General features: G+C 38.2%; 1 protein-coding gene and 1 pseudogene across 1 annotated transcript; both read left to right on the top strand.

The window, feature by feature from the left end:
• Positions 1-3,257: 3,257 nt before the first annotated feature.
• LOC140694400 (tectonic-like complex member MKS1) lies at positions 3,258-9,840 on the top strand. Its single transcript, XM_072957662.1, has 5 exons — positions 3,258-3,389; positions 5,156-5,226; positions 7,260-7,357; positions 7,542-7,670; positions 9,528-9,840. Exons 3-5 carry the CDS (start codon positions 7,272-7,274, stop codon positions 9,676-9,678), a joined length of 366 nt encoding a protein of 121 aa, XP_072813763.1. The 5' UTR covers positions 3,258-3,389; positions 5,156-5,226; positions 7,260-7,271; the 3' UTR covers positions 9,679-9,840.
• A 4,240-nt stretch (positions 9,841-14,080) lies between these two features.
• On the top strand, positions 14,081-15,036 carry LOC140694519 (olfactory receptor 8K1-like; annotated as a pseudogene).
• The last annotated feature ends 2,990 nt before the right edge of the window (positions 15,037-18,026 follow it).

Here is an 18,026-nt window from a genome sequence, read left to right as displayed (position 1 = left end):
GCTGTACTATTTTGTATTCTGACCAGCAATTTCACGAGTCCAAGTTGCTTCACATCTTCACCAGCATCTGGTATTGTCTACCATTAAATTTTAGCATTCTAAGAGGTATAATAGGTGTGTAGTGGTATCTTATTATGGTTTTAATATGCATTTCATTGATAACTAATGATGTTGAACATCTTTTCACAGACTTATTGCCAATCATGTACCTTTGGTGAAATGCCTGTTCAAATCTTTTGACCATTTAAAAGTAAGATTGTTTGTTTGATGATTACCAAGTTGTAAAGGTACTTTTTTTTTTTCCTGGATATAAGTCCTTTATCAGATATACGTTTTGTAAAGTTTTTTTCCAGTCTGTTTCTTGTCTTTTTCTTAACAAGTGTTCTCTAAGAATAAAAGTTTTTCATTTTGATGAAGAGTAATTTATTAATTTTTTCTTTGATATTTTGTATATTTTGAGTCCTATCTAAAAAAATATTTACCTAACTCAGAGCAAATATTTTCTCTTGTATTTTTGTCTGGTAGTTTTGTAACTGTATTTCTTACTTTTAGCTCTATGATCCATTTTGCTTTAACTTACTAAATTGTGTAAGGTAAAGAATTAAATTTTTTTGTTTTTGTATTTTACAAATGGATATAAAGTTCTACCATATTTGTTGAGAATATTATCCTTTCTCCATTGAATTATTTTTAGAATTCTGTCAAAGATCGATTGTATATATTTTGGACTCTCTGTCTCATTGATCTATATGTCTATTTTTATGCCAATAGAACAATTTAGTGATTATTATATTTTTGTATTGTCTAGAAATTAAATATAAGTCCTCAACTTTGTTTTTCTTTGTCACTTTTTTTTTTTTTTTTGGCTATCTAAGTCTTTTGCATTTCCATGTAAACTTTAGAATCAGCTTGTCAATTCCACAAAAAAACCTGGTGGATCCCTCATACCATACACAAAAATAAACTCAAAATGGCTTAAAGACTTAAACATAAGACAAGACACTATAAACTTCCTAGAAGAAAACACAGGCAAAATATTTTCTGACATAAATCTCAGCAATGTTCTTCTAGGGCAGTCTACCCAGGCAATAGAAATAAAAGCAAAAATAAACAAATGGACTTAAACATAAGCTTTTGCACAGCAAAGGAAATCATAAGCAAAACAAAAAGACAACCTACAGAATGGGAGAAAATATGTGCAAATGATATGACTGACAAGGGCCTAATTTCCAGAATATACAAACAACTCATATAACTCAATAACAAAAAAACAAACAACCCAGTTCAAAAATGGGCAGAAGACCTAAACAAGCAATTCTCGAGTGAAGACATACAAACGGACAACAGACACATGAAAAAATGCTCAATATCACTAATTATCAAAGAAATGCAAATCAAAACTACAATGAGATATCACCTCACACCAGTCAGAATGGCCATCATTCAAAAGTCCACAAACAATAAATGCTGGAGAGGCTGTGGAGAAAAGGGAACCCTTTACACTGTTGGTAGGAATGTAGTTTGGTGCAACTATTATGGAAAACAGTATGGAGATTCCTCCAAAAACTAAAAATAGATTTACCATATGACCCAGCAATCCCACTCCTGGGCATATATCCAGAAAGAAGTCTAATTTGAAAAGATACGTGCACCCCAGTGTTCATAGTAGCACTGAATACAATAGCCAAGATATGGAAATAAACTAAATGTCCATTAACAGATGACTGGATAAAGAAGTCATGGTATATTTATACGATGGAATTCTACTCAGCCATAAAAAAGAATAAAATAATGTCACTTGCCGCAACATGGATGGACCTGGAGATTGTCATTCTAAGTGAAGTAAGCCAGAAAGAGAAAGAAAAATACCATATGATACCACTCTATGTGGAATCTAAAAAGAAAAGAAAAAAAGAAGACACAAATGAACTTATCTACAAAACAGAAACAGACTCACAGACATAATAAATAAACTATGGTTAGCAAGGGGGAAAGGGGGTGAGAAGAGATAAATTGGGAGTTTGAGATTTACAAATACTAACTACTATATATAAAATAGATAAACAAGTTTCTTCTGTATAGCATAGGAAACTATGTTCAGTATCTTGCAGTAACCTATAATGAAAATGAATACATGTATGTATATGTATGACTGAAATATTATGCTGTACATCAGAAATTGATACATTGTAAACTGACTATAAAAAAAGATAAAATCTTAAAAAAAAAACCAAACCCAAACCAAACCAAACCAAAAGAACACAATACTTACTTAAAGGGTTTCTAGGAGGACTGGGGACAATGGAAACAGAGTGCCCAGGCTGTAGAAGATCTTAAATAAATAGGGTTATTGTTATGGTGAGTCCTTGGTGTTAAACAACAGTAGCATTGTTGCTTAGGGCTCCCAACGCCATATAATCAAACTGACATTATATTCTTGAGTTCAGGGGACAATTGCTTACTCTGTTGGAGGAGCAGTAAATGTCAAAGGCTGGTAACTGTTGACATCCCCAAGGTGCCAGAGAGCCAGACTCGAGGTTACAGTGTGTCCTGCCTTTGACAGGCCAATGAAGCACGTCTTCGGAATGGCATTTTGTTGGCTATTCCTGAGGTGGCTTAGGTGGCCATCTAAGGTGGCTTAAAAATCCGGAAATAACACACGCAGGGGAAAAACCAGTGCAATAATAACACATTTTCCTTCCTTACTGTTAGCTTCCTTGTTTTTTCTTTCTCTGATTCAGTGAATGCCAACACAAGGATTATTAAATCTCCTGACATTTTCGTTTTCTTCCAAGAATGTATCTTCATGTCTGAGTAATTGTCATCACCTCCCCTGGTGAGGGGGGAAGAATGGGTACATTCTGTGAGTCACGTCCACTGATTTACAGGCCAAAGTTTCCCAGCATTCAGTGGAAGGCTGAGTCGTGTGGCAGACAAACTAGTAGCTGAGAACTCAGGACACTTGGGTTTGGTCTCCATCACCATTTCTGTCTGAATCTCTGTAAAAGGGGCCGATGGTTCTGCTTTAGTTTCCTCGTTTGGAAAGTGCATCAAGCCTGGCCTTGGGTATAAGCGCGCTTCGTTCGCACACGTTCTAAGCGGTGACCCCAAAAGGACCCCGGCTTGAGCGCACAACGGGGCTCCGCCCGGGTGGCGCCCGCGCTGGGCAGGCGGCTGCGGCGGCGCGTGGGGAACCGCGAGTTGCGCGCGCAGCGCCTCCGCCGCCTCCCGAACCCCCGCCCCCGTTGCCAGGGGGACTGGGGCGACGCGCTTTCCGGCCCCGGCGCGGCGCGGCGCGGCGCGGCTGTCATGGCGGAGGCCGCCTGGAGCACAGACACCGGAGAGGCCGTGTATCGCTCCCGGGACCCCGTGCGCAACCTCCGCCTCCGGTAGTCGCGTTGCCTCAGAGCTCCGTGCTTTTATGCTCTCAGATAATTGGAACCTGAACTACAGTTCTCGGTTGTTCAGGGCCCCTACTTCCGTTTGCAATCCTGACCTCTGCCCGGTCTCCCCGCGTCTCCCTCACCACCCGGAACCCTCTTCAACTCACAGCTTCCAGACCCACCCTTTCAGGACCTTTCCTTTCCCACATTCCTCGGAGCCCTGTGTCCCCAGTGTACTTCCTCATCCTTACTCTTCTTAGGACCCCGTGCCCCACTCACCTCCCTCTCTGTTGCCTTAGCCCTCCCCTCTACTGTGTTTTGTTTCCCCCGTTTTTGCTCTGTGTTTATCTCCTGGTTGTGTGTCTTGTAACGGGTATTTGGGGCTTCGCTTTCCCTGGCAGAGTCCACCTGCAAAGAATCACATCAAGCAACTACCTCCATTACCAGCCTGCTGCCCAGGCCGGAAAGGACCTCATAGACTTGGCCACTTTAAGCCTCCCCCAACCGCCAGTGGGTGTATGGTGGTGATGTGGCCCCTTGGGGATCTGGGGAAGGGCCTAGGGTGAGGTTACCTCTTAAGACAAAGTAGACCCAGGTCTGTAGTCTGGGGAAAGGCATAAAGAGGTTGAGTTTCTTGTCCAAGGTCACATGGCTGGTAAGCGTTGAAGCCAGGATTTGATCCCAGGCAGTTTAAACTACATTATGTTGCATAAAAATTGAATAAGCGTAATTCCTGCCATCAAGATACTGATCTGAATTGTGGTCAAATGTAGTGAAATAGCAAATACCATACTTTAGATATGTTATAAATTTGCCTGTCAACCTAAATACCATTTGTGGCATTTTTTTTTCTAAGAAAGAATGCTCCAGGCTTGAAATATACTTACAAACCCTTTTCAAAACAATTTACAAATGGGGGTCTGCTTGGGAAATGTATATATGAACATCATTTTTACTCTTGCAGTTTTCCTTATCTGGGAAGCCAGAAAAGTGAGCAAGAGAGGACATTGTGTTTGTGTTAGGTCACTGCTCTCTCTGCTTTTGTTGTCTGTTCAAAAATATTTCTGAGCAAGAGTGTGAGCTGGTGGGTTGTGAAGCATGTATCTTTGAAAAAGGCATACCCAGCCAGGAGTATATGTATTAGATTTGGTTCTTTAAAAAAAATCTGTTCTTTGCAGGGAGGGTAGAGCCCATGCTTAGCATGTATGAGATCCTGGGTTTGACTCCCAGTACCTCCATTAAAAAAAAAAAAAAAAGAAAATGGGCGAAGGATATGAATGTACAATCTGAAAAGAATAAATACTAACTGCAGACAAGATTTAAAATAAAAGTTATTCGACTTTCCTTTTCTTTACTAATACTTAGTCTCTTAAGGTTACAGTGTTTGATTCTAGATATATGGTTTCAGGAATAGTAAAGATAAAAACACCACAGTTTTTTTTCTAGCAAATATTGACAGTTGGGATTGAGGAAGAGCCATTCAGCCTATTTCTAAATTTCAGTGCCTCACACTGAGTTAGAATAAATAATTCCTGGAAGGCATGACTTCCATTTATCCAGATTAGTGATTAAGACTTCTTAGGTCCTAATCTTGGCTTCTACACATATCTACAGCATCTCTAGAGTGAGTCTAGGGTGAGTGCTTAATAAACCAGTGAGTTCCAACAGGTTTTGTGGCAAATGTAAGAGCAGGGACTTTGGTTATAACCAACTACAGAGCAAGAAGTGGTGCTGGTTTGGCTCAAACAATTGACTCTCTGTTGTCTTTGGAGGTGGACACCGCCCAGATGAAGATGAAGAGGAGGAGGCTGTGATTGGGTGGCAAGAGAAGCTCTTTAGCCAGGTGAGCCAGTGCCACTTGTCTGCTCAGTCTACCTCCACCTGGTCCACCTCCCACCTGGCTGGTAGCTGGGAAAGATTCTTGATCCATATCACCAAACTGATTTCCAGAAGGTTGTAGCAGTTGTATACTTCCCACTGCTGTATTCACGGGGTCAGTGTAACATCATGCCTGCCACTACCCAGTTTTGTGATCCTGGCTAAGGCACTTTCCACCTCTGGGCCACAGAAAGAATTACTGTTTTGCTATGTCAATTCTGTAACAGTAGAGTTGAATTAGACTATCACTCTGGTTCCTTTTAGCTCTAATCTCCTTTGGATCCCCTGTCCTCCATTAGTTTAGACAAATGAGAGTTGGTTGTGAAAACGTGTTGGATTGCATCATCTCTAGAGAGCTGATTTGACCAGTTACAGGAAAAAAATTTGACCTATTCTTAGTAGATCTCTGTTTCCTTGTGACCTCAGTTTGAAGTAGATCTGTATCAAAATGAAGCAGCCTGCCAGAGTCCTTTGGATCATCAGTACCGTCAAGAGATTCTGAAGCTGGAGGATTCGGATGGCAGGAAGAACCGACGAATCTTTACTTACACTGACTCTGACAGATTCACCAACTTGGAGGAGATATTGTTCTTTTCCCAAGTCCCATAGCTCCCTTCACCTTTGCCTTCCCTAGCTTTCTGGCCCCACTGTCTGTTAAGACAGAAGCCTGTTCAGGGGAGATGGAGAGCCTGTCTAGGAGCCACGGTGTGCCACTGGCAGCCAGGCCAGAGTAGGTGGGCACAGTCCACAGGTGCTGTGGCTGCAGCTCCCTGCTCCACCTGCTGGAGGGACTGGGGGAGCCAGCAGTGTCTCTATTTTTATTTTATTTTATTTTTAATTTTTCGCCACAATTCAGCAGCTGCTTCTCAAAACCCACAAGACCGAAACAGACAAAGATTGTGTTTGTACAAAGCACAGTTGGGCCAAGAAACTCATCTCAGAAAGGGACTTTTCCCCTCTGTTTAAGGCAAGTTTGAGGCTCTGAGTCACGAGAGACCATTTGGCAGGGAGATGGTGGCAGGTCTCCTGCCAAACTCAGCCTTTTGTGTATGGCTGACTGCCGGAGGTACATGGCATCGTGGTGAGATGAGCTTGCAGTGGGGACTTCCCTGTCAAGCCACTTGCCCAAAAGGGTCCTGGAGATCATTTAAAGTGTCCATAGAAATGTGTCAGTATCTCTAATGCTAGACTTGCAGACTGTAAATTGGGAGAAACAGCCACTGGGCTTTTCCTCCATGCATCGTGAGATCAGACAGGTGGGTGGAGTCTAGAACCATATAGATCAAATTCAACATGGATTCAGCCAAAACTGAATATATATGAGTTTTAAGAGGAATTCAGTACAACACAGGGAATGGCTTATGTCCTCATTTTGCCTGTGACAACATGCCCTCGGGGACTTCAGTTTTACCTTTTCTTCAGTGAGATTTCAAACTCCTTGAGGGAGAGTAGAGCATGTATTTTCTGATTTTTGTCTGTGACCTTGTAGATTTCTGCAAGGATCAGGTGTTAGGTGAACGTTTTTGAAAGGTTGATGCTTTTATTAGGAAAGCTGTGGGTTGGTAGATATAAAGTTTGGGTTGTCTGTTTTGGTAAAGAAAATTACAGTGAAGTGTTCATTACTCATGTGCAGATTCTCTACAGAACACTTGTATTACATGTGGCATCTTCCAGCTACCTAGTGAATGTCAACGTCTAGCAGGCAGACTCACCCAACTTTTTGGTGGTATGTGCTTAGAGACTGCAGGCTCATTTTAATATTAGCACAAATAAATTCATTTCTGAAGGATAGGATGCTGCTGAAATCTTAGGGCAAACCAAGGCTTGGTTGGACTCTCCTTTGGGTTGTCCCCTCCATTAACATGTGTAACTGTGAGGTGGCTGTGCCTCTTAGGGTCAGGTCTCGGGTGAGGTTTCAGAAGGAGGACTTCCCTCCAGGTGCTTGGTCCCATGTGGCCCTGACCAGATGGCTTACACAGGGCTGCCCTGTTTTCCCAGCACTGTCAGAAAATGACCACCGCAGCCAGTGAGATGCCATCCTTCCTGGTCGAGCGAATGGCAAATGTCAGGCGGCGCCGGCAAGACAGGCGAGGGATGTGAGTACCAGTGTGGATGGCGGCTGGGGGGCCTTTGTGGTCCTTCCAGGCCAGTGTTCTGTCTGCCTGCTGACTCAAGTGTCCCATTCTGCGGAGGCCCCCACCCTGGTGTGCTCCCCTATGTTCCTCCTTCAGGCTCTTCTTGGGGGGCCAGGGGAGTGACCCTTCCTGTGGTGTCTCCCAGGGAGGGTGGCATCCTTAAGTCACGAATCATCACCTGGGAGCCCTCAGAAGAGTTTGTGAGGAATAATCATGTCATCAACACCCCTCTTCAGACGATGTACATCATGGCAGACCTGGGGCCCTATGGAAAGTGAGTGCAGCCCCTCGTGGCCCGGCTCAGACCCTCATCCTTCCTCCTTTCCCTACCCGCCACCCCCCGTTGTAGTCATCCCAGGTATGTGGGAGGGAGGGACTGTTTTCTTCTTTTTTCTCTTTGGAAGAAAGTATTTTGCCATGACAGTTCTCACTACAGCCTCTGTCCTCTCTGACGTGGGCATGTTATATAAATTTTATTTGATTTTCTCCTGTTAATCTGTCTCACAGCAATTTAATTCTTAGACCAGCCAAAAGAACTTAGAAGGGTAGAGGAAAATTTCTTCCTCCCTGACAGCTCTGATGAAATAAAAATTTATATTCTACGGTAAGCCAAAGAACTTTAACCATAAAAATTGTCCTCTGCCCTTTAACTTCTTCTCCCCTCTGCTATGCATTGTGTGTCTGCATTATGCACCAAACCCCCCATCAGCAGAAATACCCATCAGCTCAACCACAAAGAGGTACATTCTGTCAATAAGGTAACTCCTTAGGAGACAGCTTTCCTTTTTAATCTTGTAAGGGACCACAATGACCCATGACCCACTACTCACCTTCTATGGGTAGAGCTGGATTGTGTAAACTGTCAATAATACGTCACTTAATGCACAGCCCTCTGTTTCAAAAACTTATGTAACTATGTTTTGACCTTTAATATGTGGACAGTTCTCAGAGCTTTCTGAGAGGCTGTTCCTGGATTATAATCCTCAATTTCATTAGAATAAAATCCTCCATTTCTTTCTTAGTTTGACTGATTAATTTTTCTTCAACAATGCCCAGAACTTTCACCTGATAGGAAGGAATTCCTGCCTTGGTCCATTTGGACTGGGCAGGCTAGAGCTGAGCATTCTATTATGTTGTAGTAATTCTGTCCTGCATTTTGCCTGATTGAGCATGTTGAACTCCACTGACTCCTCCAACTGAAAATCATGCTTGCAGAATTCCAGGTTTTCATGGAGAAGAAACTGAATGTGAAAGGAAGGGAATCCAGGTGGATTAAGATAAAGCAGGTTCATTATCTTCAACCAGAGTGGTTCCACTTAGTTTTACTGACTTCCTACATAAATTTTATAAAATGCAGTGGATGACATTATCACTGAAATATTTTAAAATTCCAGTATTATGCTCTTTATATAGACTTTTGTAAAATCTGAGAGCACTACAAAAATTCTCAGACAAAAATGGAAGTGTATGAAAGAAAAATCGGGATACGATTGTGTAGATGAAATGAAGTCTAACATTTCTCTGTTAACACCAGTATGGATTTTTCTAAATCAATGGACATGTTCCAAATATTTCTGACTCTTTAGAGTCTCATATGTCATAACTGAGCATGTGTTTCATTTGACTACCCTTTCTTGGGAAGTAAAAGATTCTGTCATTTATTTTAGTATCAAAATCAGATGTGGAAATTATTTTTCTATGTCCTATTACTAAGAAAACATCCATTCTGTCTTTGTTCAGGTGACACTAAATGAAACTAATAACAACCCCGCTAATTTTTCCCAGAAAAGCTAACAGGACTAAATGGGCCAGCAGAATCTATCATCATTGACTGAATTCATTCTGATGGGAGTCACAATGCAGCCTGAACTGCTGGTCCCCCTTTTTGGGGTCTTCCTCATCATCTACACAGTCAGTGTTGGGCAATCTGGGCATGATTATCTTGACCCAAGTGGACTCTCATCTACACACACCTATGTGTTTTTTTAATCAAACATCTGGTTTTCATTGATCTTGGTAATTCTACTGTCATTTGTCCCAAGATGCTGGTAAGTTTTATTGTGGATCAAAATACCATATCCTATTATGCATGTGTCACACAGTTGGCTTTCTTTCTTATGTTCTTTATCAGTGATTTTTTTATCCTGTCACCCATGGCCTATGACTGCTATTTGGCCATCTGTCACCCTCTGTGCTACAGTGTCATCATGTTCCGGAGACTTCGTCATGTGCTGGTGGACATCCTACTATACTACGTACTGATTCTGATACACATACTTTGAATGCATTCTGCAGAGGGCAGGAAAAAAGTTTTCCCTAAATGTGGTTCACATCTGACAGTGGTGGTTGTGTTCTATGGGTCTCTGCTCTTTATGTACATGGAGCCTAACTCCGCTTATTCCTTCCATACTGATAAAATGGCTTCCATGTTTTACACTTTAGTGATCCCGATGCTTAACCCCTTCATCTACAGCTTAAGGAACAAAGAAGTAAAAAACACCTTTTATAGAATCTTTAAGAATCAATGCAAACTTTGTATCTAATATCCAATATAGAATATTGTTTTAATAAACTATGATAAAGGCAAATGTTACTTGATAATATTTCTAACAATTATAATTGCATTCTTTTTGGCTCCAGAGCAAAGGATAATTAAAATGCAGAGACAAATGCATTGTTTTGCTTATATTCAGCCGAATGAATCTTCATATTTTAGATCTCAATTAAATGTCACTCATTCCCCAACATCCCAACAATCCATGCTGTTGATTCAATGTTTCCTTTAATGATTCCACAGAATTCCCCATCTCTGCCAACAGAAACAATTATTAAACTCTATGTCAGCAAATTGTGTTTGTTTCTGTCAGTTTTTTTTTCTTTACGGCAGGTATCTTTTCAATCATGTTTTCATTGTATTTTCTGCACAAAACATCAGTGTAAACAGTAATCCTCTTAAAGAAAGCAGATAATTGGATCATGATTTTGTTTTAATTCATTCTACTAGTCTCTGCTTTTGGAGACTTTAATCCATTTACACTTAAAGTAACAATATTACAAGGTTTCTTTGAGTTTCTTACTGAACATTAATTTTGGCATGTCTACAGTGAAAGTCTACAAATCTATTAAAAAAATAATCACAGAATTATAAGCTGAATAATTCCAGAGATGAAAAAGCCCAGGAAGAGATTAGAGTTACAAAAAGCCAGAAAGCAGAATCTTTGTTCAGCACCTGGGCATCCAGTATAGAGGATCTCAGAGGTAAAATCTACTTTAGGCTTCTATTCATACAATTTGAAAACAAGTCCTAAACAGAGCCACCAAATCCCTGTTTAAAATGTTTAACATTCTTTTAAGAAGACAGAAAAAATACAATGCTTATTAACATAAAAATTCACAATATTTAGCATTCAATCCCAAATACTAGACATATGTGAAAGCAGGAACATGTGATCTCACCCAGGAGATGATTAAAATAGATTCTTAAATGACAGTGATGATAGAATTATTGGGCAAGGACTTTAAATTTATTATAAATATGTTCAACATACTGAATAAATTAATTAAAACACTAAACTTTTGAGGAGGCAAAAAAAAGTTTAAAAATAACCTAATGGGAATTCAGAAGATGAAAATAGAGTACTAGATATAAACTAATATTTGCTGAATAAGAGTAACAGCAAATTCTACAGTGAAAAATAAACAATAACTTCTCTTAAACACATCACAATAGAGGTTACCTAAAATAAAGCCAGAGAGAAATAAAAATACTGAATAAATACCATGAAAATAGTCTTAGTGATCTGTAGAAAAATAACAAGCTACATATTGTACATTTAAGTGTAGATCCAAGAGGGAAGAAGACATTACATGGTGCAGCAAAACCACTGGAAGAACGTTGGACAGAATTTAAAAAAAAGAAACCCTATAACCCAAGGTATAAGAAGCTAAAATAATTCTAAGCAGGATAAACAGAAAGGAAATTATACCGGATCACATCACATAAAATATCTGAAAACCAATGATAAAGAGAAATCCTTAGAATTCAACCTGTAATTGTCAACCTATAGGTTGACATAAGGATTATATTTCCATCAAAAATATTCTTGGTTAATGGACACTGTATTATCAAATATTGTATAATCTTTTTCTACAAAGTCATTTGTTCATTTGCTCGTGCATTTTGTGTGCATGTGTGTGAGATGCACCTAATATGCATATTAATTGTGTAACTGAGATACTGACAAAATTATACCTATGTTATTCAGTGTTTAGTGATGTATAATTTATTTCATTAGACCCAGGCATGAAATATTTTTTATTTTTCCTAATAGAACATTTAGAGAATAATTAATGCGTATACAAGACACCCACCCTCAGGTAATTATGTACTTTTTTTTTTATCCTTGAACCAGATCAAAACTTTAACAAAATGAGTCTCAAGGGGATAGAAAAACACTTAAAAACATTCTGCAACAGACAATGAGGATTAAAACAGTAGAAAGTAAAAGCAGATTCTTCAGTAAGGTGAGTAGAAACACTGGACTTCAACAATTTCTCGGGACATACAGCTTAAACTCAATCATCACCGTAGACCTTGAAGGGTGTTAAATTCTACAAAACTGTTTCTCCCCTTGCAATGTACTTTCCGGTCATCAGTAGAACTCATGTGCAGGACAGATCTGTTATATCATCTCTGATACTCTGTTCTGTGCATTTAGATCATCTCAGTTTTTAAAATAAACTTAATGCTTCAGTTATCTATCTTAACAAGAATCTTTTTCTATCCTAATTCAATTGGTGTCCCTCCTGTCCCACTTTCCCTTCCTCTGTACTTAGGGTGACCTTAACAAAGCAGAAGAATGTCTCTGTGTTTATGAGGATATATTCTGAAGACAGAATAACTTTTATTAATACCATTTATTACCTGAGTAACATTAGTTATTTCACTTCCTATGCCCCAGTTTCCTTGACACTTAGATGGATTATGCTAATACAGTTGACGTTCAAACAACATGGGTTTGAACTGCACAATCCACTTACATGCAAATTTGTTTTCAGTATGTATGCTACTATGTTTATCAGTGATGGTTTGTTGAATTTGCAGATGCAGAATCCCCTGTGGATGTGGAAGGTGGCCTTTAAGGTTTAAGCATTTGCAGATGTTGGTATCTACAGCAGGTCCTGGAATCAATCCCCTGTGAAAACAGACAGCTGACTTTACAGTTTATTTCCTAGAGTGATTGTGTGGATCATATGATTTAATATATGTGAAGTGCTCAGTTAAATGCCTGGCATTTAATGAGTTCTATATCAGTGCTTGATATTCATTTGTATTCTTCTTTCCAGTGGATCTCTTTACATAAATTTCCATAATCCATCAGCATTAGTAAATAATAAGAGTGGAGAGCCCTCTTTATGCATAAGAGGTATGTGTGATTGGAAGACCCTTCAAGGTGACTCAATAGTCAGAAACAACTGATGTGGCAAATGAGGACAAAGATACTAATAACAAAACACTGAAACTAAAATACTACAACATTGGAGCTTGTGTTGGGAAAACAAGCTGGGCTAGAGTCAGTGAGAAGTACTGAAATCTGTACTCAGTACTCAGAGGATTTTCTGATCACCGTCTAACTTGTCAATCCAAACGTTTAGAAAGTCTTTTTGTGTCTTGCAACTTTAAAGAGATATGATGATTGTTAATAATATAAGATTTATGGTTTGGGTGTAGATTTTTTCTTTTACAAATTACATGGAAATTTTTAAAACCTGAAATATAATAAGTCACTTGATATAGTTCAAAAGACTTGGGTTAAAAGAAGTAGGCCATAGTAGCCGTCTCAAAAAATATCTTCAAATTGTCTTGCCCCCTTATAACATGCTTTACCAAAGCTTTAATGAATCTGTGTTTCACATTGGTCTCAGCAGATTGGTAGTGATTCTATCAACTAGGAATGCCTGTGGGCACTCAAGTGCCCCTTACTATTTGTAGTGAGCCCCCACAGACATTTCCCCAACCAGAGCTAGTGTGTGGTGGCTGGACCAGCCCTTGTGAATTTTATTACAATTGCAGGATGCACCTAAGCAACAATTTTCAGGGAACTTTTGAAAAACAAGATTTATTGCCCACATTCTGGAGGGTACATGGCATACTCAGGGCCAGGCAGAGAGGCTGAGGAGAGAGGAAGAGAGAGAGAGAATATCATGAGTTCTGGCTTGATTGTGGTCAAGGGCGGGCACCTAGATTCACTTTTTAATGGTGTATTTAAAACACAAGTAGGAATTAAAATGCAGGAAGGAAAAAAGCAGGGTCAATCAAGCAGTCAGTTACCTACAACATCTAGGGTTTTCTAAAAGAGAAGTTAACAGACAGGGCAGGCTGGCTACCTGATTGTGTAGCTGGACATATATTTATTTGAGGTGGATGTCTTTGAAATGGACTGACTCAGCAATCAAAAGCTTAATGTCAGGAACTTACATTACAATAAAAAATGCTAATCATTAGGCTCTTTCACTGCAGTGTGAATGTAGATGTGTACAGTTTTGACCTGATGGGAAGAGGAATCTTTATTTACAATTTGAGACAAAGAAAAATGACTGAATCTCATGCATCATGTATGAAATTCTCTTAGAAGATAGCATCTCAAATATAATCAATATTGATTTTACACACAGGTTACCAGGATGAACCATATGGAGAAACATAACCATACTGCAGTATTCAAAGTGACAGGATTTATTCTCCTGGGGCTCACTGACAGCCCAGGGCTGCAGGTGCCTCTTTTTGGAATCTTCCTAGTCATATGCTTGGTCACAGTGATGGGCAATCTGGGCATGGTTATATTGACCCATTTGGACTCCAAGCTACATACTCCCATGTACTTTTTCCTTAGACATTTGTCAACTACTGATCTTGGTTACTCCACTGGCCCCAAAATAATGGTCAACTTTGTGGTGCACAAAAATACAATTTCCTACTATTCGTGTGCCACCCAGCTAGCCTTCTTTGAGGTTTTCATCATCACTGAACTGTTCATCCTATCAGCAATGGCCTATGATCACTACATCGCCATCTGCAAGCCTCTTCTCTACAGGGTCATCCTGGCAGAGAAAGTGTGTTGGGGGCTGGTACTTACTCCCTATCTCTATGGCACATTTGTGTCACTATTTCTCACCATTAAGTTATTTCAGTTGTCCTTCTGTGACTCTAACATCATCAGTTACTTTTACTGTGACTGCTCTGCTCTGACACACATGAGTTACAATTGATCATTTTGATCTTTTCAGAGTGCAATTCGCTCTCTTCCCTCTTGGTTGTTCTTGTGTCTTACATGTTTATTCTTGTGACCATTCTCAGAATGAACTCAATGGAATGGAAGACACCAAGCCTTATCCACTTCCAGCTCCCATCTGACAGTGGTGGTCGTGTTCTGTGGGTCATTATTGTTTATTCACCTGCAAACCAAATCCAGCCATGCTTTTGCTATTGATAAAATGGCCTCTGTGTTTTACACCCTAGTGATTCCTATGCTGAATCCATTGATCTATAGCCTGAGGAACAAAGAAGTAAAAGATGCTCTGAAGAGAACTTTAACCAATCAATGCAAAATTCCCCATTAATATCTTAATATTCAGTTACAAAAGTAGGTCCGACAATTGTTATTTAATATTCTATCACTCTGATTATAGCATCAAAAAGTGGGAATGTTTTATGAGATTGTTTTTCTCTTTTTCTGAATAAAACATTTTCTCTTTAAACTCCTTGTACTCTTTTCCACTTCAATTGAATAAATATTGTAGCCAGATAATTTTCAAGGTCATAATGGAACTTAAATTCTTTTAGACATAAGGCAGATTATGCCAAATTCTTGCTCAAATTTTGACTTGCAGAGGTGAAGGAAAAAGCCTTAAATAGTCAACATGGACTACCATTAACCAGAAAATTAGTAATGTGTATGTTATAGCAGTCACTGTAAGTTAAATAAAATTAGACCATGAAAAGTGCGTAGGTCAGACAAGAGGCAAGAAAGTAACAAAATCTCTGATTACAACACAACATGAACAAGCTGCTTCAAGAATCTGAGCTGAAGAAGAAACAAAGCGTGAACTTCAGAATGGAATTTTCAATCTGATTGCATTCAAATGTTTTAATGTCAAGGATGGAATGAGCATTTGGGAATTTTTTTTTAATTAAGAACCATGAGAAAAATTTTGGCTAACTCTGGGTCTCCCATAGACCATCACACTATAGCTAACTTTGGTTTATAGCCTCCCAACAAACAAGTTAAAATTCGCAAACACAAGAAAATTAAGTTTTCTGGTCATTTACTAAAATGACATCAATCTTTTGAAAATCTTTAGCAGTGATAACTAAGATTAGAGATGACTGGCACACTCTGGTGTTAATTGCACTTTTGTCACATCTATTTTGTCTTCTTCATGGGTTTGTATATACACAGAGCCAATATTTTGAATGGACTCTGCTAACAACACTTTATTCCGATTGTGTACTTACTCAACAAATAAACGGATTCCATACATCTTAGTGTTCTCTTTGTTGTTTGAGGTGGTCTTTTTAAAGTTTTTAAAATATATACACTACCCCAGTCATTCTTGCTTCAATCTATGTCAGCATTTAAAGAGAAAATTGTGGGGAAGTAAATCAAAATATGAACTAGGGTCTCTTTATCCCAGATCTATGCAATTTGTTAATTTTGTCCCTTTTTTAATATACTGTGGTTTACTTTATTGAGAGTTCATCTTAAGTGTTTTCACCACAAAAGAAATAAAGAATTATCTATGTGAGGTAAAGGATATGTTAATTAGCTAATTATAATAATCACATTACCTTTATATACATATATCAGAATATCATATTGCACACTGGAAATACATACAAATTTTATTTATCAATTATAATCTCTATAAAGCTGGAAAATATTTTAAAATTTAAATAGAAAAGATATAAAACATAAATTAAGCAAAAGAAAAGAAATACAAAATTGCAGTCTCCAAAAATATCAATTTTGTTTACCATGGTAGTTTTCAATCCTGTCCCTAAGCGTATTTACTGTTATAAATAAATTTTATTTTCTAGAGTAATATTTTATATTATACTGCAAATACTTTTTTGGTCACATTTATTTCTTTACCAAATTACAGCATTTCCATTACTTTATACAATATACAAATACAGTTAATTAATATTAATAGCATTCTGCAGTATCATTCATACAGAAAGAACTTTTAAAAAACCCTAATACATTATATTCTCTACAACTTACTTTTCTAACTTGAGAATTCATCATTGGTATTTTTCTTGGCCAATAAAGATTAATTTTTGTTTTTTCATTTTTAACACCAGCATACAACAGTGGAGTCCAGATTAATTACTTTATATTTGACCATTCTTTAACTGATGGACACTTGGTTGTTTGCAAGTTTTTATTTCTTTTGCCACTACTAAAAATGTTGTAATAAATAGCTTTGTGCTTATAACATGATATATGATTGCTTTTTATTTCTAAAATAAATTCATAAGGGTTCTTCCACATTCTATGTGTTGCTGGGTAAATGGTTTACAAATTTGCATAATAATTTGAATAAAAAAAAGCACTAAGGAAAAGTATTATGCACTGTGATTGTTCTTCCATGATTTAAAAAAAAATTCAAGAAGGGATACTAATATTTACTAACATATCGTTTTCATTGTGTGATGATAAAATTGCAAAGTGGTGATAATAGGTGAGTAACAGCAGCTATTATATATTGTAGATACAATGTGAATGGTTCTAAAATGTTCCCTTCTTTTTAAACTTCACTAAGGTCATAGTCTTAATTACCACAAAGCACATATTTCATCATAATTATAATGATGAATAGCTTAGAAATAATGCTTCCAACGTATGTAAAAGTCCCTTCATATCTGTCCACTCACACCTCTTCCTCAGGTAAAACTTCTCATGTTCTTATGTTTATATTCACCACATATGTAATTAATGGCTTGATGCAGCAAAAGCTTTTAGTTAGGAAATTGGAATATATTTATATTAATTTTTAAATGGCAATAATTTAAGGCCCTACTGACTCAATTGCATTCACTCAACCCCTAGTTATTTCTAAAAGTCCTTGTGATTGGTTTCCTGACTCTGGAATGATTTCCTCAATTCCTATCTAATTATTCCTCTATTAAGACAGCAAAGTATACTCTTTCTTGAAGGAACTTTCTCAAACACTTCAAGTTTCCCACATGTAACAGGAAATCATTCTGACTTCAAGGTGTTGGGAAGAGATGTCTCCAAAAGGAAAAATTATCTCTTTTTAATATTTTATCCTCACCCTCTGAGTGACTCATCCCTTAAGTTAACTCTACAGTATTTAGACCAAAGTATACCTTTCAATGAGACTTAATTTTAAGTTCAAAATCAATTTTAATATTAAAATAATTTAATAACTGCTACTAAAGGTGACCACTCTTGAAGTGAGCAGGCAAATCTGGACCTACACTCAAGGCATAAAGTCAAGGTTGGTCATGTCTGGCTTTTATGTCTGTTTCCATTTAGCAGAGAGAAGACCCAGAACAGCTGAAACAATTTCAAAGAAGAACAAAGTGAAAGAACTTACATGGCCG

The sequence above is a fragment of the Vicugna pacos genome, unplaced genomic scaffold (assembly GCF_048564905.1).
Source record: "Vicugna pacos unplaced genomic scaffold, VicPac4 scaffold_21, whole genome shotgun sequence".
Taxonomy (NCBI): Eukaryota; Metazoa; Chordata; class Mammalia; order Artiodactyla; family Camelidae; genus Vicugna; species Vicugna pacos.
Note: the sequence above shows the minus strand (reverse complement) of the source record. Positions and strands in the feature narration are given on the sequence as shown.

Bases quoted from the DNA above. Each gene is read 5' to 3' on its own strand.
- LOC140694400 (XM_072957662.1), top strand. From the start codon at position 7,272: ATGACCACCGCAGCCAGTGAGATGCCATCCTTCCTGGTCGAGCGAATG. The intron at 7,358-7,541 runs GTGAGTACCAGT...GGTGTCTCCCAG, and splicing joins CGGCAAGACAGGCGAGGGAT to GGAGGGTGGCATCCTTAAGT. The intron at 7,671-9,527 runs GTGAGTGCAGCC...GTTCTTTATCAG, and splicing joins GACCTGGGGCCCTATGGAAA to TGATTTTTTTATCCTGTCAC.